Genomic DNA, 24,260 nt, shown 5'->3' on the forward strand with positions numbered 1-24,260 from the left:
TGCTGATGTTTTTAATGAATTTCCTTAACCATTATGTTCTATTTATCACCTGTAATATGTTTCTTATGACTGTTTTTACTAACAGGCTTTTGTTTATTGACAACTATGTTAACCAGGGTTACACCCTCCCCTCTTAAATGTATGCAAGTCCCTTTGCATAATGCATAGATCAGACTACCTGGATATCATGGATTTCAATAGAGCCTGTCACAGCTTCACTTAAGCTTTGGAACAAAGATTGAACTATGCCAACAAGAGGGTTGCCTAATTGAGGGTAAGTTAAGTGCTTGGGCTTTGTTCTCTCTCGGGATGATCTTCTGAGCGATTGCTCTGCTTCAGGGTCATTTCTTTCAGTTTCATTGTTTACAGGTTCAGTTCCATTCACCTGAGTTTGAGTTGCTTCCTCATCATTAGTTTTCGTTGAATCCGATGCATTGTCCATTTCATTCTGTTGAGTTATTTGAGCTCCTTCCTTTGCAGGTTCAGGCAAGCTTTCCATTTCAGGTGGTTTCTCCATTTCAGGTATTTTGTCATTTTCAGGTAAGTTTTCCATATCCGGTAGGTTTCCACAGTCAGGTAAGTTTACAGTTTCCGTCATGTCCATGTGCTCTTCAGCAATATCAGACACTGTCACATGTTCTGAGACTTGAGAATTGTCTGATTTGGGTTGCTCATTAGCATGGTTTGACTTAGCCTTGGGAGGAAAGACTACTTTGTATTCCTCAATCGACCTTGAGATCTCCTTGGGAGGAGGTGGAGGGTAATACAGAGGTAGTTATCCTCCTCAGAGTGGTATTCAAGTTCAGGTTCATCAGGATCAGTTGTTGGGTGTTGACGTGTGCTTGGCCGATGAGGCTTTACTTGGACTGCTGGAGGATTTTCAGGGGCAGTTGGCAAAAACCCACAAGGTAACAAAAGGTCTCTGTGGAGAGTTCTAGTGGGACCATGGTGATACTCAGGTTTGACTGTGTATACTGGGAGGTTGTCTTTTGACTTACAACCACGTGGACGATGGACTCCCACTTATCAGCCAATTTGTTTTTTCCCCAATCCGAACATTCCTTACAAGCACGCGATCTCCAACACCTAAGACAGATTCCGTTACATGTTTGTCATATCTAGCTTTGTTACGTTCAGCAACTTTGTTAACATTTTTGGTAGCCAGTTGGTAGCTCTCCTGAAGGTGAGATTTGAGGGCTTTAACATACTGTGAGTGAGATTGCTGCTGGCGATGGTTCAGGGGACATTGAAGGCAAGATCAATGGGTAACCTAGGCTGCCTGCCAAACATTAACTCGTACGGCGTAAATCCTGTACTTTCATGTTTGGTGCAGTTATACGCATGCACAAGAGGCTTAACAAAGTCACGCCAATGTTTCTTGTCTTCGTCTTTGAGTGTACCCAACATGTTTAGCAGGGTTCTATTAAACCTCTCCACAGGGTTTCCCCTGGGATGGTAGGGTGAAGTTCTGACTTTTTGAATTCCAGCTAGGTCGCATAACTCTTTGATCGTTTTTGATTCAAAGTCTGCTCCCTGATCGCTATGCAACTTCTCGGGAAAACCGTAGTGGATTATAAAGTTTTCCCACAGGGCCTTGGCTACAGTTTTAGCCTTTTGGTTGGGAGTAGTCATGGCTACAGCATACTTAATAAAGAAATCTGTAATAACTAAGACATCTTTAGTGTTGCTGCGATCTGGTTCAATTGTCAAGAAATCAATACACACCAACTCTAGAGGTCTGGTGACTTGAATGTTTACTAGGGGTGCCGCCCTCTCTGGCAGGGTCTTTCTGCAAATACACCTGCTGCAGCTTTTGATCCTTTGTTCTATGTCTGAGGCCATTTTTGGCCAGAAAAATCTGGTTCTGGCTAAATCAAGGGTCTGGTCAAGACCAAAATGACCCATGTCATCGTGAAGGCTTTTGAACACCATAGGTCTTAGACTTTCAGGAAGAACCAGCTGGTACTGGGCCTCTTCATCTACTTGCCTTTTTCTGTACAAAATCCCATTCTGCAACTCAAGTTTGTTTAACTCACGCAGAAGGATGCTAAGTTGTGGGATCTCGTTGCGTACAGTAGGAGGAGATGTTTCACCTGTTTCAAGCTGGTGTATGATTTCATTGATAGCAGGATCGTTTCTTTGACTTTGTCTTAACTCTTCTTCTGACAAGCTTGGAATGACAGGAAAAGCATCACACTGGTCGAAACTGTCGGGAACAGCATCAACGGACATAGACAGAGATGTCACGAGTGGGCAGGCGAGAGCATGGTCTGTGTCAAGAGACTGGAGGACTAGATGTTTCTCACAGATTGCACTGACAGCTTGAGAGGGAACGTGAGTGAAAGGATCGGTGCCAGGCAAGTGGTGTTGCACAAACTGACGGATCCGCTCCTGTTCCTTCAGAGAGACAAGGTCATTTAATGGCTCGAGATGCGGACGACGAGACAGGCCATCTGCGTCCATGTTTTGTTTGCCTGCTCTGTACCTAAGCTGGAACTCAAAAGAGGACAGGGCGGACAACCAGCGATAGCTCGTCGCGCGTCTAACTTAGCGGTGGTCAAAATGTAAGTTAGAGGGTTACTGTCAGTTATTACTGTGAAAGGACTGCCATATAAGTAATCGCAAAACTTTTCCGTTACAGCCCATTTGAGGGCAAGAAACTCAAGCTTATGAGCAGGATAACGGCTTTCGCTTTTCGATAGTCCTCTACTTGCGTATGCAATTACTCGCAACTCTCCCTCCTGCTCTTGATAAAGAGCTGCCCCTAACCCAGTTGTGCTTGCATCTGTGTGTAATACATAAGGCAACTTGGGGTTGGCAAAGCCTAAAATTGGGGCAGAAGTCAGTTTGTCTATAATCGCCTCAAACGCTTTCTGACAACTCTCTGTCCATCTCTCCCCAAAAGGAGCTTTTGGCTGAAAGTATTGGATGTAGTTGGACTTAGAGCCATTGCTTTTCCGCAGTGGGGGGTATCCAGCAGTTAGGTTGGTAAGGGGTTTTACGATCTTAGAAAAGTCCTTAATAAACCGTCTGTAATACCCCGCAAACCCTAAGAAGGAGCGGAGTTCTTTCAAGTTCTTGGGACTTGGCCATGTTTTTAACGCTGCTACTTTTTCGGGGTCTGTTTCTACACCGTTTTGGGAGACAATGTGCCCTAAGTACCGAACTGACGTCTGAAAAACATACATTTTCAGGCGATAGCTTCAGACCGTATTCTTTGAGACGATTAAGCACGTGGAGAAGGCGGGTCTCATGTTGTTCGAGGGTTTCGAGTAAACTATAAGGTCGTCTAGGTAGACCAGGACTTCCTTAAGGTTGATGTCGCCCATACATTTCTCCATCAGCCTTTGAAATGTGCTGGGAGCGTTTGTTATGCCTTGGGGCATCCTGTTGAACTCGAAGAACCCCATCGGACATACGAAGGCTGTTTTGTGCTTATCTGCCTCATCCACTTCGATCTGGTAGTACCCGCTTTTGAGGTCAAGAACCGAGAACCACTTCGATCCTGTCAAGGCGGAGAACGCTTCTTCCAAATTAGGAAGCGCCAGAGGCGTCTTTGATGGTGTTCAGATTCAACTTGCGGTAATCTACACAAAGTCTTACGTCTCCATTTTCTTCCTTACCACCACTATCGGTGAGGAAAATGGCGACTGGATTCACGAATGACACCTGCATCGCTTAGCTCCAGCAAATGCCTCCGTACAGCGTCAAGATCTTGTGGTCGTACGGGACGGGGTCTGTGTTTAAAGGGGGTTTCATCGCTCAGTTTGATTTGGTGCTTCACTTTGTTAGTGCAACCAAAGTCTGTATCGTGTAGTGCGAAAACCTCCGACATAGCACTTAACTTTTGTGTGATTCGTTCTTTCCATTCAGCAGGGACTGGAGAATCAGCAAAGTTAAGGTTAAGCTCAGCAGGGTTTGAGCTGGGAGTCTGTTTAGACTGCTCTGTGATCTGACTGTTTGGTATGATCTCTTGAATAGCATGCATTTCAGCAATGACACTTTTCGCAGGGATAACTATGTCATGCTTACTTTCATTTCGCAGGACCACTGGAAGCTTTTGTGAGGGTTTCTCAGCAAGGGTAAGTAGACAGTTGGTGACCAAGACACCACCTGGCAAGGAGGATGTAGAGGGGTCTCGACCACTACCCACCTGCCTGAGTGTTCAGTTTTGCGTGCACCAAACCCTCTAAGACTCGACTTTGGCCTGCAGGAATGACTTCAGGCTCCTTCCTGACAGAGTGACAAGACCAAGGCTGTCGTCCTCTTTTTGCTTGTGTCTTTGTTGTAACACGCTCAGTACTACTCTATAACCATAAGGCAGGATACTGAGGTCTGTATCAGCCAAGGAGAGGCTTTCAAAGACAAGGTCAAGAGTGTTAGTGCCAATTAAGAGAGAAGACTGAACACTAGAGCGTGTGTCTGGAACAATTAATGCAAGAGAAGACACAGCAAGTTCAGTACCAAAACAGCTCTTTGAAAGGTAATGTCGACACAAATATAGCCTGAATATGGGACATTCTGACCATTTGCAGCTTCGACTTCTAGCAGGTCCTGTATTGGATGGATTTCAAGGTCTGCAAGATTCTTTTCATAGAACGACCGGGACACTGTGGTCACTTACGATCCGGTATCAAGAAGGCAGTTGCAAGCTTGATCATTGATTTTTACTTGAGCAGTGTACTTAGCTCCAATTAGACCTTTGGGTAGTTTCACAGTGGCTGATTTACTGTTTGAGAATCGGTTTTGGGCTTATCTGAAGGTTCGGTGGGACTGGTTTTATCCGTAGCACCCATTTGTCCCACAATGAGGGCTCCCTTTAGTTTAAAGGCTGTGTTTGCTTGTTTTGTCTATCCCACAGTAACTGTTTTTCTTTCAACTGTTTCCTTTTGTCAGTGACTAAAGACGGGTTTGGGTCATTTGGGCACACAGAGGCAATATGGCCGTCTTCGCCGCACTGGAAACAGTATCCAGGCTTGGGCCTACTCTTCGCAGCTTGGGATGTCAAGGGGGTTTGTTCTGGTACTTTAGAGTTGGTCTTAGCATTAGCTTTTGGAGGGTTGGACTTTTTCCTAGGAGGGTTCGGGGTTAATGTTGCGAGATGGCTTTGGAGCTGACTGATTTGTGCCTTTAGTTCTGTGACCAGATCTTTTTGAGCATCTACTGGTGGGTCTACTTTCTGGGGTTTCAATCTTGTCAGTTCACTCTGCAGCGCAGTTATTTGTGTTCGCATTTCAGTTAGATCATTTTGCATGGTGAGCGCAGGAAAGTCAGCATTTGCAGCAATAGAGTGAGAGGCTACTTTTGGTCTGGTGGCAGCAAAATGTTTTTTCATTCGGTTTTCTTTTGCAGTATGCTTGTCCTCTTCCACTCTCAACTGTAGCAGCAGCTCAGTGAATGAGGGGGGTTTGTCTTTTTTCCTTTCGAGCTGAAGATCTGTTAACAAGGCATTATCCCAACACCCCCGACAGAATTGACGCAGAAGGTGTCGGTCTACTTCACCAGCTACGACACCACCTCTTTTCAGAGCTTCTGAGAGAGCTGTTTGCAAGCGATGGAGGTAGTGTGAAGGCTTTTCACCTGCATCTTGCAATGTGTTGAGGAATTTGGCGAAAAGCTCATCGCCATCCTCCACAGTGCCAAAAGCTGAATAGAGTAGTTCAAGATAAGCTGAAGGCAAAGCTTCAGGGCCCAGAGGTTTCACCACGTTGGCAGCAGGCGGTACAAGACTGTCTAAGATTTTCCGCGAGCGTTGCAAGTCAGACAGATTGGGATCTTGAAGTAGGAGCTCTACACTGTGGCGCCATGTATCAAAGTCCACCTCATGACTAGGACAGGGCAGTTTGCCTGAAAAATTTCTGAGGCGGAAAGAGGCGTTCACTGGTGAGACAAGAGCTTCACTTCGCACAATGTGCTCTACTACAACCTTTTGCACCTCAGGGTGTGTTATAAAGCTCTGTGGAATGGTAGTTTGTAGATCTGGTTGTGTCTGGTTGACTGACTCAGAATCGCTGATGCGTTCGTTAGCTTTGATTGGTTCTGCAGTTTCACTTTGGATAGGTTGGTCATTTGCTTGTACCTGGGTTGTTGGTTCACTTTGTGCATCTGGGGTAGGAGCTTCTATGCTGTGTGTGACTGACTGAGCACATTGGGAAAGGTGTTCATGCAGAACAGCTTCAAAAGATTTGCCACTAAGTTTAGCAATGCTTTGCAGTTCATTGAAAAAACTGTTGGTGGCGACGTTGGTAACAGCTGCGATGTACTCAGGTGACAGGGCTCGTATCTGATAAGTGACTTCATTCGGACATTCAAGTGTGTAAGGTAGTAAGGGTTCAAGTGTTGACAGAGCAGCCCCACTCTCATACTCCACAATAACATTTTTGTGGTAAGAAGACTTGGGATCATCTATCTTAAGGGTTCTCGCTGTTCGACCATATCTGTTTAAAAAGTCTTTTAAAGCTTCATCAGCGTCTGTGCCTGTAATCCCACTAACAATAACTGAGTTTGGGATTTTAACATTCTCTCTGTCAACTATTTCCATTTTGCCGGACTTGGCCTATTTTTGAGGTCTGGGTCAGGAAAACAAGCTTGGGGATCAATTACTACTCCTGGCTGGCTCGCCACTTCTGTAACACTTCTGGAGTCGTTACAGTACACTAGGACCAGTTAGGTTCGACTACTAGAGTAGTAATGAGTGCAGCATGTAATAAAGACCACAGACCAGAAAATAAGTTTAAATTGCCGGCTTGTTATTTTGCAAAAAAAACAGATAATAGACAGTTGACAAACATTATATAAAACATTCAAATTCACATTTAAAGAAAACGAGGTATTTTCTTTCCCTTTTTGTTCAGTAATTTCTGTTAATTTATCCTATTTATTTCAAAACCTCTTATTTGGCTTTAAAAGGATGTTATCTTCAACCTAGGTTATTGTTTTATTCATTTCAAGTTCTAAGTTCAAGTTTATCCTTTGACCTATTTGAATTAACACTGTGTTATTTAAATCAAGCTTAGTTCTTTTAAGCCCAAGATTTAATTTAATCTTGGTCTAAGTTCACCTGTACATTTCAACCAGTTCTTATTTTGTTTTAACCCAACAAAATTATTTACATTTCCATTAACACCATTACAGCATTAAAATGTAAGGTTGACCAAAATAAATTACAAAAACATGTAAAAACTGAAAACAATTCAGCAAAAGGCTGAACAAATCCCTTAAACAAACAAATAAACAAAAGAAAATTGTCTCTGTGTCCTTTAACTATAAATCCTGGAATTGCTCTGAACGATTATCCAATGCTTTGAAAGTCCACTGTTCTTTTGCAGAGGTGTATGGATTAATCCTACCAGTTTTTTAGTGAAAGAGTTCAACGTCCAGCAGGGGGCGGTTTTCCTTTTTCCTGCTCGGTACAGTTCAATGGGTCCCTGGGTGGCTCGCCATCTTGTTTCTCGCTCAGCGGATCAAACTCCGATTCTAGCTCGGCATTTCCCGATCCAAACCTTAATGGCCTACCATAACAACAAAGCAATATACATAAACATTTGAAAATAACACACGGGTAGCCCTTAAATAACAGTAAAAGTCCGTTTTTTCCAGCTTATTCAGTCTTAAATGAGGTGACGCCAATATGGCGCGCTGAAATACCGTCAAAGGCCTTTGAACTACAGCCTGTGTGTCGGTTAAGCACCAATCCACCGTTTTTAACATAAAACAGCATAAATCTGCTACCTTGACTTTCCATTTGCATGAAATGAGCAATATAATACAACAAAACATTTCTTGCATGAAATAAAATACAATTTCTGAACTCACCAAGTCCCGTTCGGTTATGTTCACAACGTCACCAAGGCAAAGACAGGTCGGAAAAACAAAAAATATATTCTCCAGAGTACAAAAATGGCTTTATGTAGGCTTCTGACTTGTTTTTTAATATTTTTTCACTCGTTTAGGCAGCAGCTCCGCAACGACTATCTGCATTTCTCCCTCTCCAGCATCAAAAAGAAGGAACAACCCGATTGGGTGTGGCTGATCACAGGAGTCACGCTGCAGCGTACCCTTTCACAATAAGAGTCTGAACACATATTTTAGCCATTTTACCTTAATTAACATAGAAACACCATGAATTAGCAAGTTTTAACCTTTTAACACGTTTTAAACACAATTGAAATCTTATACCATGAATTATATCATTGCTGATGTTTTTAATGAATTTCCTTAACCATTATGTTCTATTTATCACCTGTAATATGTTTCTTATGACTGTTTTTACTAACAGGCTTTTGTTTATTGACAACTATGTTAACCAGGGTTACATGTGCTCAGCTCCGAGCTAAAGTTTCAACTCCGAACTACAAAGGAGATGGCGAGAAAACGACAGGTCTCGGAGAGAAAAATATACCTTTCTTAAGAAAGAAAAAAGAAAAAGGGGCGAAGAAAGCAAAGGCAGATACTGGAATCATATTCTCTAAAGCAAACGGTACACAAACACACACTGACACATATATAAATGCACATTCCTGAGGATTTTTTTTCCTTGGGCAAAAGTTACATTCTTTATCTGCTCTTTTGGAGGCTTCCCAGCTGCTTTTACTTTGTCTCTCTTCCCTCTTTATTTACCCTCTTCTATTGAGATAATTTCTCAGGGGACTCCTCTCTGAACCCTCTGCTACAATGACCAAAACAACTGGAACACCAGACATTAATAACATGCCTAGGGACTGAGAAACAATAATGTACACGCACACACAAACATACTGCCAAGATAAATAGAGGGCATGCAGGTCCAGCTCTCATTAGCAAGCAGGACTTCTTTGTGTCGAGCAGCAAAGCAGAGCGTGTTTCAAGAAACATGACAGTGAATGATGTAGAAGGAAAAAAGATCAAATATGCTTTTTTATTTAATTGGTGCCAGTGTATCCTATAGGCAACTTTGTTCCATTATATTCTGTAGTCCAGTTTCATTGCCCATGAGACAGCCACAACATCAATAAACAAATGAGCCAGTTATATGCACTTTTAAACCCTAACGCACTGGAAACAGTTTGTAAACCCTCAGTCATGCTGCACTGCAACAGCTGACACGAACATACAAGATGAAGGTGAATTGATAGGTTTGTGTGATGGATCAATACGGTCAACACATCCGACGCCCGGGGTTTATTTTCTCGCGGTGTCGCATTGTCAGAACATCTATAATCACGGGCATAAACGTGGCCTCATTGACTCAGATCGATCCGCCACATGTAACAGCGGAAGGCTGAGGGAGGAGAGTATTAATCCACAGCACAGCTGATTAGCTTAGATTTACATTGTCTTTATTGACTGGAACCTATATTTAATTATTTTAGCCCCCAAAACGTTGATAAATACCAATCCTGGAGATCAATTCAACAATAGCAGCTAGTGTCCACCAACTATTTAACTATCGTTCAGAAATGTGAACACTGAAGAGTGGCTCAAACCAGCTCTTTGGCATTGCAGTCACACCCCTATTGGCTCAATAACCTCTGACTTTTTCTTTTAGTTTTTGTTTTTGTGTAAAGTTTCTCTGCACCTATCGGCCAATTTTTCTTTGGTAATCTCATTTGTTTTTTCATAGAAATAATTTCAGTCAAATTAGGTTTAGAATTTTTAACACTTATTACAGTAATATACGAAAAATATTGGGCTTACAACCAAATGTAGCTTTTAAAATTTGAGGATTCAAAGTAACTAGATACAATGCATAAAGTACAAAAAAAAGTCATCATGAGACATCCTGTGGAAAATGCTTTGCAGTCTGTGACGCTCTGAGTTCTTTGACTCACGGTTATCAGTGGATGCTTTGTATCTTTTCCCTGGTGAGGCTCTCCTGTTCACTTCACACAGCCTTGGCTCTTGTTTGATGTGGCGTCTCAGCCGCTGATCTGCAGTCGACGCATTGGGATCAGCTGATTGACTCACCCAATTGACCGTGCTTCACTTCTTCAACATGAAAAGCTCTTTGTTTGCATTGGGTTTACAGGTAAGACAGTCAGGTGATCGACGAAATGTTGTAAAGTAAGTTTGGGGTTTTGGACTTACCTACTGTCCTAGTGCAGTTTTTTTCATCCTCTCTCTCTCTCTTTTTCTCCTTCAGACACACACACACACACACACACACACACACACACACACACACGCACAAAGCTGTTTCCTTCATAGACATTACCTGCTCCAAGGGCACAATTTTAAGCAATTTAACGCCTTTCTCTACTGCCAACAGACCAGATGTTGTGCTTCATTTGAAACACTCCCCTCATCCCTTGAAGTGTTTGCTGGGATGTGGTTTCACCTTGCCTGCTCAGTGTAGTGATTTCTTCCATTTCCACTGGCTTTGTCCGACCTCTCATGGAAAAGATTATCCTTAATCGTGCTGTTTACAATAAACACAACTCAGGTTTCAAACTACTGTTTACAATCAAAACCTCAGAAAAAGGCAGCGTCTGAAATATCTCTCACACAAATGTATTTTGTCTGTGAAATATGTAATCAGTTTTTATATGTCTGTTTATGTTAGGTGGGGATGACATTTTATTATGTATACCTTGCTAGTACTTGGTTGAACCCTGGTTTGCCCTCAGAACTGCCGTAATTTCTTGGTGGCAAAGATTCAAAAAGGTGGTGGAAGCTTTCCTCTGAGATTTTGGTCCATATTGAAATGACATCATCATGCAGTTGCTGCAGATTTCTCATCTTCAGCTCCGTGATGTGAATTTCCTGTTCCACCACATCCCAGAGGTGCTGTATTGGATTGGTGACGACTTGGTGGATGCCATTTGAATACAGTGGACTGACCGTCATGTTCAGCAAATCGGTTTGATTTTAGTTTTGTTTTTTTGGTGAGCGTATGAATTGCAGTCTCAGCTTCCTGTTAGCTGACACGAGTGGCACCCAGTGTGGTCAGCTACTGCTTCATGGTTTGATGTGTTGTGTCTTCAGAGATGCTCTTCTGCATACCTTGGTGGCATATGAGTTGTTGGTTATATGAGTTACTGTGTTCCTATCCGCTCAAAGTAGTTTGGCCATTCTCCTCTGACATTAACAAGGCATTTGCACTTACAGAACTGCCAGTCAATAGATGCCTTGATCATCTTGGCATGGATTTCCTTAATGAACTGCCGTGGGATTCACTTGTATTAGATTAACAAGCAGATGAATGGAATTGCCAGTGTATATATATATGTACCAATAGTAATAGTTTATCCCTAGGACACAAGAGGTAACTGAATGGTTTGATGAAAATAAAACGAAAGAATTTATTATGGCTTTGCAGCCTCCAGAACTAAGATGGAACACATATGGGAAATTGTTTTTCCTGGTGTATTAAGACAACACGACCATCATGAAAACATCAAATGTGCAAATATCTTTTGGTAGAGCCACAGACATCCCACCATCACTGCAACCTTTCTCCAATCCAGCTCTTCCTTTCAGCTGCGTCTGACTTAATGTCATATCTGTTGTCATGAATGCCTGCTCTGTTCTCTTCAAAGACAGTATATAATATGGACATAACCACAAAAAATCCATTGCTGAATTCTTATTATGAAGTCTTGAGCCATCCTGGTGTTTAGATGAAGTGGTGGTCCAACTGTAATATCACATGCTCATTGGCTACCAACTTGTGATTTATGAGTCATTAGTCAACGAGTATATCCTGGATAATCTTCCGTGAACTGTGAATGACTGTAATTTACCAGACTAATTGTTCTGATCAATACACCGAACCCATAAAATAAGTTATATTCATCTGTTGTACCTTCTGTTGTTCTATGCTTTAAACTTGCTGTCACCTTAGCTATTGCGAGTTCACCATTGTGTCGATTTTAGTAAACACATAGTTTATAGTTTGGGCTAGATTAGGTGACCCTGAATCCTGCAAAAGGCCAAGGCTGCCGGGGGCTTCCCATGATGCACTGAGCATTTCTTTTTCATTCACCTTTTATCACTTTCTCTGTTAATATACCACTCTGCATTTCACATTATGCCTTTTGTACCATCTTCCTCCCCTCACCCCCAGACGGTCACAGCAGATGACTGCCACTCTCTGACCCTGGTTCTGCTGGAGGTTTCATCCTCTTAAAAAGTAGTTTTTCCTTCCCACTGCCAAACGTTTTCTCATAGGGGGTTGTCCGATTGTTGGGGCTTTCTCTGTATTATTGTAGGGTCTTTACCGTACATTACAATGTGCCTTCAGTTGCTGTTGTTGTTCTTTGGCGCTATATAAATGAAACTAAATTGAATTCAATCTTGATGCTGCTCACCTCACCTTAGCTATTGTGAGCTCAATGTATAGATTTCAGTAAAAACAATGAACAAAACAAGTTAAAAAATAGTTAATTCTTTAGTAAAAAATACATTTATAAATTCCGCAGCATGATCTTCATTTCCATCCATGACAATAACAACCAACTGTACAGTAGGCATTTACAATGAAACACAATCTGGGAAGGCAAATACATCAAAATGAGGAAAAAATATGGCAATTTGAAGGAGAAACAGCAAAACCAATAAAAAATAAAGATTTTAAATGAACACAGATTCTGGAAAAAACCAAAACAGATCTGACTGTTTAACAGAAACAGAACATCAGAGTTTCAACACCCCAACAGGAGAACTTTGCTTTGGGTTCACCAAAACACCACAAGGTTAACTTCAGTCCTTCTAATACAACTACAGCAGCTCAGTATGAAGACGAACAACACGTGAACAGACTATGGAGGCAGCACTCACATGCAGCTGTCCTTACGCACTGCTTTCACAGTCAGCTTCACCGCATGACTTTAAAGGGAAAATGGCAAAACTGGCCCCGAATCAGTGCTTAAGGACAACTTTATCTCACTTTGGGTCGGAAAAACAGTCAACAAACATTTTACACTGAAAAACAGTTTTTCTTTTGATTTTTCTTATTCAATTAGCAGGATAGATTATAACAAATAAAATCTCTGCTTTTGCTACTGGATGGTACTGACAGAAAGGGTGGGAGGTTAGAGGATTGACAGCAGCCCTATTGCACATGGGAGAAAGCTTTTATTGGAAGTTTCTACAATCAGTCCTGTACGTCCTTTAAAAAATATATTTCAAAACTTATTTCAAAGCCTCTTAATTATTCAGGTTGTTATGACTCTGTATTAGCTTTTTTATTCTTTATTTGTTTCAGTCGCATCCTTGGAGATTTGTATACATATTGAGGAGCTCTGGTTTGGACCAAAGCCAGAGCATATATGTGCCATCTCATGCATAAACACACATATTATGTGTTTTACGTGTAATATAATGTAATTCAGAAAGAAAAATAGATATTTTGGCAAAGACAGTTCAAAGAGGAGCACCACAGAGATCATGGGAGTTAACTAAAAACTATGTAAAGCACTGCTTTCCAGCATTTGGTTGGCCACATAAAAGTATTCAGTCTACCTTACTGTAGATCTTCCTTCCTTTCACTGGCGTCGTCCCCACATACTAAGAATAAATATCAGGAGGAGCCCAACTGTTCCCTGTTAACTGGCTCTGCTGCAGTGACAATACAGTCAAAAAAAAAAAGAAAAAAGAGTACCATCTCATCGAGCAGTCAGTTCACCCAGAGCAGACGCGTCCTCTCAGTATTAAATTATTACCCCTAAAGCTGCTGACCAAAATATCACAGTTGTGGTCTTAAGTGATGATTATGGGATGGGATCTGTGCCTTGGGGTAAATTTCACTACACCGCTGATATTAGCTGCCGGTGTATTCTGGGTGCACGGAGAAAACCGCACGCTGGCAGGACTTTTCGGTTGATGCGCAGGATTCTGTGTAGGCAAAGTGTTTAGAGGGAAGAAATAAGGAAAGACTAAACCTGCAGTGAAGAAAGTTTCCACTGGATGGGTTTTTTTTTAGCCACATGTGGCAATAGAGACAGAAGAGAATGAAATATTTTTAAAAAGACGGTGTCACAAGTAATGGAAATAACAGTCTTCTCTCATCTCTGAGGACTATGTTCAAGATATATTAAACAATATCATACACACATGCATGCCTCCTCATAAATAGCATATTGTATATACCCTTGAATATAGGTGTACAAGTGTACAAACTTCTTCTGCCGTCTTATATTTCCATGAATTGTCTTGACTCGATGCTTATTTCCATATTTTCACTTTCTTTTAATGGGCAGAATAATCTCCTGCACAATACAGAGTTGTCAGCCAATTAAATGGCTTATTTTATTGTGCTTGGATGTTTCAGAGGTACTGTGTGAGCTTTAAAAATTGAAAAAGTGGTCTTCACAAATTATTTTCTAAGTGATGCAATAGCTGCTAATACAGGAGGTTTATCTTTAAAGAACTGTACGCACACGGTACAGTTCTTAGGTTCAGTGCTGATATTGTACACCATGTGAGCTCTCCAGTAAACTGTGCATTGCTTTGACACAACACAAAGACTTTTTTTGTTTTTGAAAGTGCTCCTATGTATATTGCGCTAGCCATCTCATTTTGGCCTCTTTACATTTCCTTTCAAACCATTTCTTTTTCTATGCAAGTAGCTCACAAGACGACATCTGAGTGTGGCAGCACCCAGAATCTGTGAGACATTTCAGGCTAACCCGCCGGTCCTGAAAATACAAGTACAGTCATTCCTTGCCCTTGAGTGGGCACACCAAAGTAAAAATATGACCCTACACATCCATGTTAAGTACAAACACAGCCATAATGAAGTTTGGTATTTTGTGCTTGATTTCTCCATTCTCTAATACAGTCTTGATTGGAAGTGTGGCTGAACCATCAGACAGAAAAGGTCAGGAGATGATTCATCTCTGATGATGTTTTACTGCGGATGAAGTTCCAATCAGAGCTCAGCAGCTTGAGATTTCTGTCACCGTCTGCAAACAGAAAGAAGCTTTAGAGGTGGTGAAAAATGATGAATGATGAAATGTTAAGTGCTAATTGTCTTGGACAAGACTTCACCTTTTTGGGGGCTTTTAAGTGAGATTAACACTACTACTGTGGTGGCGCTAAGGAGAGTTACAAGCAGGCAGGAGATTCATTTAAATAATGCAACACAAAGAGTTGTTGCCAGTTGGCTCATATTTCTTTCACAAAAAAACCCAAAACATTACACATTTGAAGCAAATGTAGACAAATAAAGAGCACCATTTGAAATCATGTAAATAAACCATTTCAGTTTGTCTCGTCATATCTATTAGATGTGTTTAAATCAGCATAAAAAATTATAAATCAATGTTTGAACCGCGAGCATCAATATATCAGTCTGATTGATCTCAAAAAGCACTTCAGTGCCTGTTGCGCACACTCCTTTATCAGGCATGAAATGCTTCCCTGCTGAGGGAAACGGAGCGCACGTGTTGATAAACCTGCGGGATGTGCAAATGTCCGCCACAATTATCTTTATCAAATCACATTCAAATGGTACCAGACTGCTACAAAATAGCTCCCTCTGCTGTTTTGAAGTCATGTTATTGCCGCTCAACTCGTGCGTCGGTCTTAAAGCGCACAGCAGTGTCACTCTCACACATTTCGTGCAATGACATGACAATGTAATGGGACATAAAACTGAAATACCTCTGCTAAATGGTTTCCATGTGTTAAAAAAATCCTTTAGTCAGTGTACAAGTTAAATAAAACCTCACTCTACCAGTACAGCTGTAGGTCATGCTGTAACTGCACCTTCCAAACACACTGAATTATCCACAAAAAGCCTCACTGCATGCTTTGAGTTGAATTTCAGAGCAGTAAAGTGACGTCTGATGAGTGAGCTACAGCCACCACATCCTCTACTTAATTATCAACTTCTTTCAGCCATGTTGCGGTACTGTTGCGCACACACAAACCAAAATTACTGGTGTGCTTAGAGACATTATTGCTGTGCATTAGCTGCTGTGCATGTGCCACATTATTCAAGCATTACAAAATGTTTCCACACTTTTCTTTTTTTTTTAAAAAGTGCTTACACCCCCTCGCCCTCCCCCCTCCTTCCCAAATCTAAAAGCCACATATGAGCCTCTATCTCATTAACGCCACAACAGCATTGCATCATATGACTGCCTGCTTACATTTTCCATATATATACTAAGTAAACCTGCAGTAACAATCTCAGCAGCTCCACTAGGAAGCAGATTTTAATCATGCGTTTTCCATAGAGATATGAAAAATAGCATTATGTCAGCATGAAGTTCCTATTAAAATTCTAGTAGCAATCTCTAGAAATTATTAAATGAGCATCATTTAATAGTTTCTTCAGTGTAGACTGAAGGCTCTGGCTCCTAGATAGGATCAAGACAGATGAATAGTAATTGCTGGACAGTGAATGGACCGTACTCTGATATTAAAGTAATATATACTTTCTGGGAAGTCACAATCATTGCAAAGCCGTAGGAAACACTACCTTTGTCGTGTTGTAGATCCATAGTTATCCAGCATGTGAGTGCTGGCCACCTCCAGGTTCCAGTCACACATCTCCAGCAGCTTTAGACACTCTGATCTGCTCCTCAGGCCCAAACAGAACAACTGTTCTACCTGTAGAGAGGCAGGTCACAAGACATTGTTCAAGTGACCAAAGAGTTATCAAGAGGGAAAAGATGGGACTGTTAAAGCGAGTTCACACAGTCAGGTCATCGAGGGAAAGAACTACAGGCTTTCATCTTTTTTACTGAATGGAGTGCCAGTGAGTGTGAAACTATTTCTGTCTTCATACAAACACATTCCTGTAGCTTCGCAGAATCTGAACCATGTGGATGACTTTTTTCTGTGTCTAACAGACTTTCCCACCACCATCAAGGAACACTCTAGTGTTCTCTTGTGCCTACTGAAGTCCTAACAAATCGTCCATCCTGGCACCTTGGGCAAAACCACAGCCAGTTAAGACGGTGTTAAAGACCGCCCTAAACATATCAGAGTGTCTACATGCTTTTTCATTTGTAGTGGCTTGCTGCAACTTTTCCTCAAGGATGAATAAAGTTCTCTTATCACATCTCGATATGAGCCTATTGCATTCAGGAAGTGTGAATGACTGTACCCATTTGCAGATATACCCTGTTATTACACAAACGACTGATCTGAGACTCAGTGAACCAGCTCTCCAAGTATCCTTCTACAGCACTGAAGTGTTTACCACTGAGGTAACGGATTTTCATGCAGTCTTTGTTTTGATGGCCTGAGCCATAAAATGTTTTGTTCCCTTTATTTGTACAGTTTTATTTCACAAAGGTGTTTCTGCCAGTAGTGTGTATGCAGTACTTTAAGACTATGGAACCTGACCTTAAAAACGAACTACATCCCTTTTGCTACTGAGCTTTTTTACTTTTGTTATTTAAAATGAATTAGTTTGAAACTTTATACGGACTTTTTTTCATCTTATTAAAAAGTAAAGATTTAAATAAACACCATTAAAAATGAACACCGACCAGAATTTTCCAGTTAGGGTTTGTAGCCATACTTATTACTACATGGAGTTATTACACTTTACATGCATATAGTCATGTGCCCATTGGAAATAATGCCTTTCAAAAATAATATTTCAATATGCAACAAGACTAGAAAAGGCGAATAAACAAAAGTTAATAAAAAGTCAGTAAAAGTATCTCAAAAAACTAAAAATGACTGAAGCCTAAAGGAGCATTTTTCCTTCTCACCTTTCACTAAATTTTGCCATTTTCAGGCCTCCATACAACACTACTATGAGTTAAACAGCAACATATAATTTCTGAAACAACTCAACGGTCATAGTGTGATGAACAGCTTTAGGAAATGCATTAGCTTTCAGTAAGTGCACAAACCTTTAGATAATGCACAGCTTGCTGGACATTCCAGTTGTGGTTCTGGAGTGCGGCTTGGCACTCCTCCATCGTCACACCGTGAACCGCCTCCTGCACCTGAGACACACAACAACACTGAAGTCTAAACCTCTGATTCCTCACTACTTCTTTTTTTGGGTCACAGTACTATTTTTCCTTGTGATGAAATCATCTAAGATTAAATCTCCATGTACATCCTTTAGGTGGACAGTGGATTTACTGCTAAACATGATAAGAATCCCAGCTGGATTTAAGCATCGCTGCACAGATCAAGTTTTGAACATTCTCATCTCTTTTTCTGTTTATTGCCTTGTCAAAACCCACCTTAAGCCTGGTCAAATTTCAAGAAGATAAGTCTGACGCGGTGTTTGTGAGAGTACCGAGACTTCATGGCAGCATAATCACCGAATTTTTGGGTTCTTTTGTTAGTACTTCTCTTTGCATGAACTTGATTGATACCCATGTTACCAACCACTGCAGTTTTACATTAATAGCTCAGGTATTACGGCTAGTAAAATCACAAGACGCTATATACATTATATTATTATAATACTGTCTTGCACTGAACTCCTCTGCAATGCAGCTGAGATATCTCACATTCTTACTGCACTACTTTTTGCAGCCGTATCAACTACAAAATACCAAGTGCCTGAGAGCCTTCAGAGTTCACAGCGTTTCTGACTCCAGCCAGACTCGAACAGCACTAGGATCAATTGACCCACCTAAAGAAACAAATGAAACTTTGAAGTTTGTTCTTTGAAATCAGATTCTCACCAAATATTTATATAGCCTTTGTCTCATAAGGAACACTAGTGTATTTTTAATAAGTTATGAGAACATTTTTGAGACTGCAAAAAAGACAGAAAAAGCTAAAACACGTATTCTAACAATGTTTCTACTAAAAGTGATATAAAACATTCAAGTTCCAATTTTTTTAGTTAAATTTGACGCATAACGCATTAACAAAGATTGCCTCCAGTTGTAAAATTATACCGTCTCTTTTGGTTGTCACAATGATTTGAAGGTGAAAAAGAAAGTTGATCTTTTCAGAATTGTGTCATTAAAAGCTGCTGTATCAACCTTAATTCCTCACTCTTGCTGACAGTGCAAAAGGAAAGGAAACACACCGCCATACACCCACCATGCTCTTCCTTACAGACAGCATTTAAACATTGAATAAGGAGCTCCAGAAAACTGCATTACAACTGAGAGGAATCAAGCAAGCCATTCATGAAATATGCACTGCAGACTATTTAAAGCCTGCTTCTTAGACCGATGCTAATGAATTACCCTGAACAATGGGCTCATATTTTAGTTCTTTGATGTGTGATAAGGGACTTAGGATAAGGAACCGATGCTTTTATTGCCTTAACACCAGTGATACTGAACGATAAACAGATGACTATCTGCTTAATACTTCTTAGAAAATGACAAAAAGTACGGCAGCATTAAGAAGAACAAGGACAAGTATATATAGCAAGCAGCACATCTTCTTGCAGGGGTTTCATATCCATCATGGCTAACCTCGACATCTAAATACAGATGTAAATAATTAATAACTTTCAGTTTTCTTAGAGGAACTTCATCCATCTTAGACCTTACCATCTTGACCCTATCAGCTGAGTTCCCTCCTCCGTCTGTCCTGGTACAGAAAGCAGTGACTGCTGGTGCTGTCAGCCCGTCTGAACAGACGCGAGGAAGACTAACTGAACTCTTCATCCCTGACCGTGGCCAACCCAGATTGCTGTTATTATTGGAGGAGAAATTGGCTTTCAGGTCACCACCCGGCTGGACCTGCACCTGGGTGTGCCCCTGCAGTGTGTGACTGCCGACCACCATCGGTCTGACCGTGGCTGTGTTGGCTTGCCGTACATGCTTTTCTTCCACATCGTTGGCGGGAAGGCTTTCAGCCTCCCTGAAGAAGCGATCGAATCGATCGAGATACGGTGGCCTCTCTGGCAGAAGGTAATAGTGGGTGTTACTGACTTTACGCCCGTCACGGACGATGGGCAGGATACAGGGGCCCTTGCTAGCAGCGTCCTTCCCCTGCACCTGGGCCTGGATCACTTTGGGTGCAGCATATTTGGGGTCCGAAGCAAAGCTGTGTGTAGTAGGCATCAGTTTACCTGGAGAGGTAGAGAGGTAGGAGCTGTAGGTGTGTGTTGGTGGGCAGGTTGTAATGGCAGCCTGCATTGTGTTGGGGCTGACAGAGTAGAGCCTCTGCTGGGGGGAACCCACTACCAGACCCATTGGGCTTGGAGTTCTTGATCCAGGCTGAGACAAAGGGTCTCTGGGAGGGATTTGAGGTGGTCGTTCCTGGCCTGCGCCTGAAACGTTTTCAGTGGTTTCAGTCGGCACTGGAGAAAGGGAGAGGTCCCTTGACCAGCGGCCAGAGGTGTAGTCCCCCTTCTTTATGGGGCGAGGGGGGATGGGAACTCGTGGGGGGATCTGGGGTCGGTCCTCGTTACAGGAGAGGACACTCTGCTGTTGTCCCTCATGGGTTTGGGGACTTTGAAGAGTCTGGGGACACAAGACTGAGCTCTGCAATGGCGAGCACGAACGAGGAGCACTTGCTGCTGGTACATTGAGCCTCCTCATGCACTCTTGTTGTAGTTCTTGAAAGATCTCTGCAGACTGTGAAAAAGAGGTAGACAGGCCCTGGCTGTGGTTGCTGGGGAGAAACAGGTTGTCTTCCAGACCTGGTCTGTCTGAACCTCTGGAGACTAGAGCCTCATCATTGACCTTTTGCCCAGAGGACAGAGTTTCTTCTGGATTAAGGCCATCACTATGCTCTGCCTCATTCTGCTGCTCCGAGCTGTTGATGGAGCTCACCTTTCGGAGAAAGAAACAAACTCACTGTAATATTACTTTAGGCAACAGAAAAACACAAAATAATTCCACTTTTATAAAATTTTGACATAGTGTTAAATGTAGTGTGTAGCCCTACCTCCATATCATCCTCATCTTGCGCTACATCGTCATAAGCTGGGGGTGGGGGTAATGGCCGTGCATCCCAGTCCACTACTGGCGTAGGGTGAAGGGGGCGGGGCAATGATTTGGATGGGCTTTGAGGTGGAGTCCTGTCCAGGAGATTTTCTGCTTCCAAAGCCAACTTGGCCAATAGAGGAATTGGAATTTCAACCACGGGAGAGGGGGACGGTGTGGATATGGGGTACTCTTCCCCAAAGTCAATGAGGGACACTTCACTGTTAGTGTTCTGGCCTGAGCCTGAAGTCCTGCCACCTCCCTGTTTGGAAGCAGAGACCCACACGGCCGGTTTTAGTTTGAGGCCTTTGACAGAACCCGTTTTCCGAAGTGATAATCTCTTTAGTCCCGCAGAAGTCAGATCCTCCTCCTCATTTACTGGGTCATAGGAAGGTTCTGGAGATGAAAACACAACATATTCTTGATGTAGTTTAGAGATCATTGATACCAGGGCTGTTTAAGATCACTTAATACCACTAAATGCAAGACACACAGCTCCGAAAAAACTCGCCAGGTGTGACTGGAGAATACAATGCACAGCAAGGACACTGCACACCTTTTAGAGGGACAAAGGTGTAGAAAAGAACAGAAGGGGGGGCGGGGGTCCACTGCAAAGACAGGCAAGGAAAAGATGAAAAACTCTGAGATGTACCTTTGAGGAGTGGAGCTAGGAGGGAACAGAGAGGGCAGGAGCAATGGGTGAAGAGCTGCTGAGAGAAACCAGACTTACTCTTGATTAACACTGCTGGTTGAGGAGGGCGGGGAGGAGGCTCCTCTGGGGAGAAATAATAACAGATGCCACCAGCGCAAAGGAGAAACAAAGAGGGGAAGAAATGACAGCAGTAAAAGATGTTAAGATAAGAATAAAAACAGCAAGCGCTATTACATCTGAAAGCTTTGTTAGGATAAAAGCAAAGCAAGCTCTTCAGTGTCTTTTTGCACAGCAGCAGCAGATCTTAAAATTTCAACCAGCAATGCATGATGGAAATAAGAAGAAGAAAGAAGCACTCTTTAAAAATTAGGAATATGATCATCTGCTCAGTCTGTCACTGAACTGAAGAGGTATTGAGGCAAACGTTTTGAAACAGTTATACATTATACAGGTATACATTTCTATAAAGAGCTCTTTCACTCACTTTTAGCTCGTCCTGCTAACTGTGTGGGCTGTGCAGCACTGAGGTCCAAGCCCAGAACGTCAGGAGGATCCATGGGATTCCCGAGGTACAAACTGTCGGCAAGAATGAGACATTTTAATGCAGGAAACATCAGTGAAATGCATATAACTAACACACAGCAGGTGCTGTACAATCACGTTGCAAAAAAAAAAGCCCGCTAGTGCCATCTATTGGTGAGTGCTTACTATCACTACAACCCAACAGAAAGACCATTTAAAACATCACTAGATGCATGATGTAAATGCCATTTCACATCCATTTAATAATCAAACTGAGCTTCAAAAGCTGTTCCTTACTCATCGATCCTGTCAGGGAAGCCCCAGCAGCGATGGGGGTTGGTGTCTCCATGTCCTGTGTGGATGAAGCTGTTCTTGAGTGGACGGCTGATGTCGTGCGCAGACAACCCTGCTACAGAAGTCACCACATTCCTGGGGAACTGCCCGACCTTAAGGGTGCGCTTATTTTGACCTCGCCACCAATAATTCTCTGCCCTGAAACATATTAGGGCAGATAATTTTATTGGGTATGAAAGTAGACTGCCACTTTTGACATTGAGAGGTTGGTTTTTTTTCCAGCCCACACCACCCTTGCATTAGCTACGGGCCCATCTGTTGGAGGTGAATGTGGGGGTTGCAGCTGGTACCAGCTGACACTGAGTGGCAGATGGGGTAAAACCTTGACATACAGAGACAGATGCATTCACGCTCACATTCACACCCGCGAGCAATGTAGACTTGCTGATAAACAAACACGTCTTTGGACTGTGGGAGGACTCCAAAGTGCAGCCTTGCACACTCCTCAGTGCACTGCACTGTGTTTGCATTCAAGACAATATTTATCAGTAGTGGGGTTGGTATGTTGCACAGGTTAGTTTAGACCCATTTTGGGGGTTCTCAGTCACACCCAAATTTAATCAGAGCACCCCTAAAAATATTAATAGAACTAATAATAGCATATTTTAGTATTATTTTCTGGAATTATCTGCAAATGTCTATCTGTCTATTTATAACAGTACAGGATAGAATAAAAACAGGTTTTATGTCCAGTGTAAGATAATGTAGCTTAAACTAGAGATTATTAGCTCATTTTAACCTTCTGATTCACTAGTCTGCTGGTATATCAGGAGCTGCTGTACTTTATTATTTTACTTTGTTAAATATTTCTTTTCCTATTCTAGTCAAATTGGGCTTCAGTGTTAGTTTACAGTACAGCGTCAGATCCAGGTGACAGCAAGTCAAAAGGATATTACCTGTCTATGTCCAGCAGCGGCCTGTATTCATTTTGAATATTGCTATAAACTGATATGGATCATGTAGATCAGTTTGTCTTTTATTCACTGTAACATTTAACTTTTGGGTGACGGCACAAAGACTGAGAGAGGCTAGAGAGGGAGAGAGCAGGACGAAGCAAAGAGAGCAAAAAGAAACAGGTAAGAGTGGACATGTAGTCAAATTCACCAAAAATGATAACGCTTCTCTTTTCACATAACTAAGCAGTGTTTTCCTGTTGTCTGTGCCTGATATAATAATTATTATAAGATTATATTTTTGTCATTTTCTAGTTTCTAGTTGAGTGAGGAGGCTGGGGAGAGAAAAGACAGCGATTGTAGAAGAACCGCAAGAATGAGGGAGCAATATCAAATGCTATTTTTCACAAAGTAGCACTTAAAACATGCCAGTGGACATTCAAAAGAGAGCATATTGATATATGATGCTGTGTGCTGAGTCTGCTTAATAAATGAGGGTTTATATTAATTCAGAAACTTTAATATAAAATAGCTATTGGCAGTTTGCTTTGTTTACAGGTCTATGGACTGGCAGCGTGATTTTCCAGTGTCTGTACTGAATGAGTGCTTGATGAGTTGGTGGACTGCCTCTATGTTGTTAAGAGGCTGAAATTTTTTTTTGCATGTTTTTCATCTTTTCTGCTTTGCCACAAATGGTTCTTTAAGTTCTTTAATGACTTAGCCTTTGTATCGAGTTTGATAACTAAAGGCTGCACCCTAAAACATGTGGAAAAGATTGGAAACTCTGATTGTTTACTCTGAATTATTGTCACACATAACAATAGGTCCCCCAACTAATTAGGTTGCTTTTGAAGATCCCATTGTAACGTTTATCCAATTCAACTGAGGTCTGCAAATGTGAAAAGGGTTGATTAAATTTGCAAACAGCACATTCCATCATTATTAATTACACAGCAATCCATTATGATTGGGAGCTGAGACCCCCCTGCAAGTCTGAACCTAGAATCGCCCCTGATGTGTCGGTTTAATTATTATTTTAAG

At 41.8% G+C, this 24,260-nt stretch overlaps 2 protein-coding genes across 6 annotated transcripts in view; both read right to left on the minus strand.

Annotated features, from left to right (window-relative positions):
- Positions 1–4,631: 4,631 nt before the first annotated feature.
- Positions 4,632–8,132, minus strand: LOC120434124 (zinc finger CCHC domain-containing protein 18-like). The gene is made up of 2 exons (XM_039601655.1): positions 7,816–8,132; positions 4,632–7,511 (listed from the first exon to the last, which is right to left on the minus strand). Exon 2 carries the CDS (start codon positions 6,539–6,541, stop codon positions 4,820–4,822), a length of 1,722 nt encoding a protein of 573 aa, XP_039457589.1. The 5' UTR covers positions 6,542–7,511; positions 7,816–8,132; the 3' UTR covers positions 4,632–4,819.
- A 4,216-nt stretch (positions 8,133–12,348) lies between these two features.
- The window catches only part of tnk2b (tyrosine kinase, non-receptor, 2b), a 58,575-nt gene continuing 46,663 nt past the window's right edge, over positions 12,349–24,260 (minus strand). For 3 of the 5 annotated variants that reach the window (XM_031732795.2, XM_031732761.2, XM_031732771.2), the window contains 8 exons: positions 22,270–22,464; positions 21,935–22,026; positions 21,529–21,573; positions 20,761–21,194; positions 19,416–20,645; positions 17,796–17,891; positions 16,406–16,536; positions 12,349–14,882 (listed from right to left, as the gene is read on the minus strand). In XM_031732795.2, coding sequence (XP_031588655.1) covers positions 14,876–14,882; positions 16,406–16,536; positions 17,796–17,891; positions 19,416–20,645; positions 20,761–21,194; positions 21,529–21,573; positions 21,935–22,026; positions 22,270–22,464 — 2,230 coding nt within the window. In that variant the 3' untranslated portion in view covers positions 12,349–14,875. The remainder of the gene's footprint in view (positions 14,883–16,405; positions 16,537–17,795; positions 17,892–19,415; positions 20,646–20,760; positions 21,195–21,528; positions 21,574–21,934; positions 22,027–22,269; positions 22,465–24,260) is intronic. The other 2 variants (XM_031732779.2, XM_031732788.2) reach the window with 1 other exon arrangement.

Source organism: Oreochromis aureus, linkage group 18 (genome assembly GCF_013358895.1).
Source record: "Oreochromis aureus strain Israel breed Guangdong linkage group 18, ZZ_aureus, whole genome shotgun sequence".
NCBI classification, from domain to species: domain Eukaryota; kingdom Metazoa; phylum Chordata; class Actinopteri; order Cichliformes; family Cichlidae; genus Oreochromis; species Oreochromis aureus.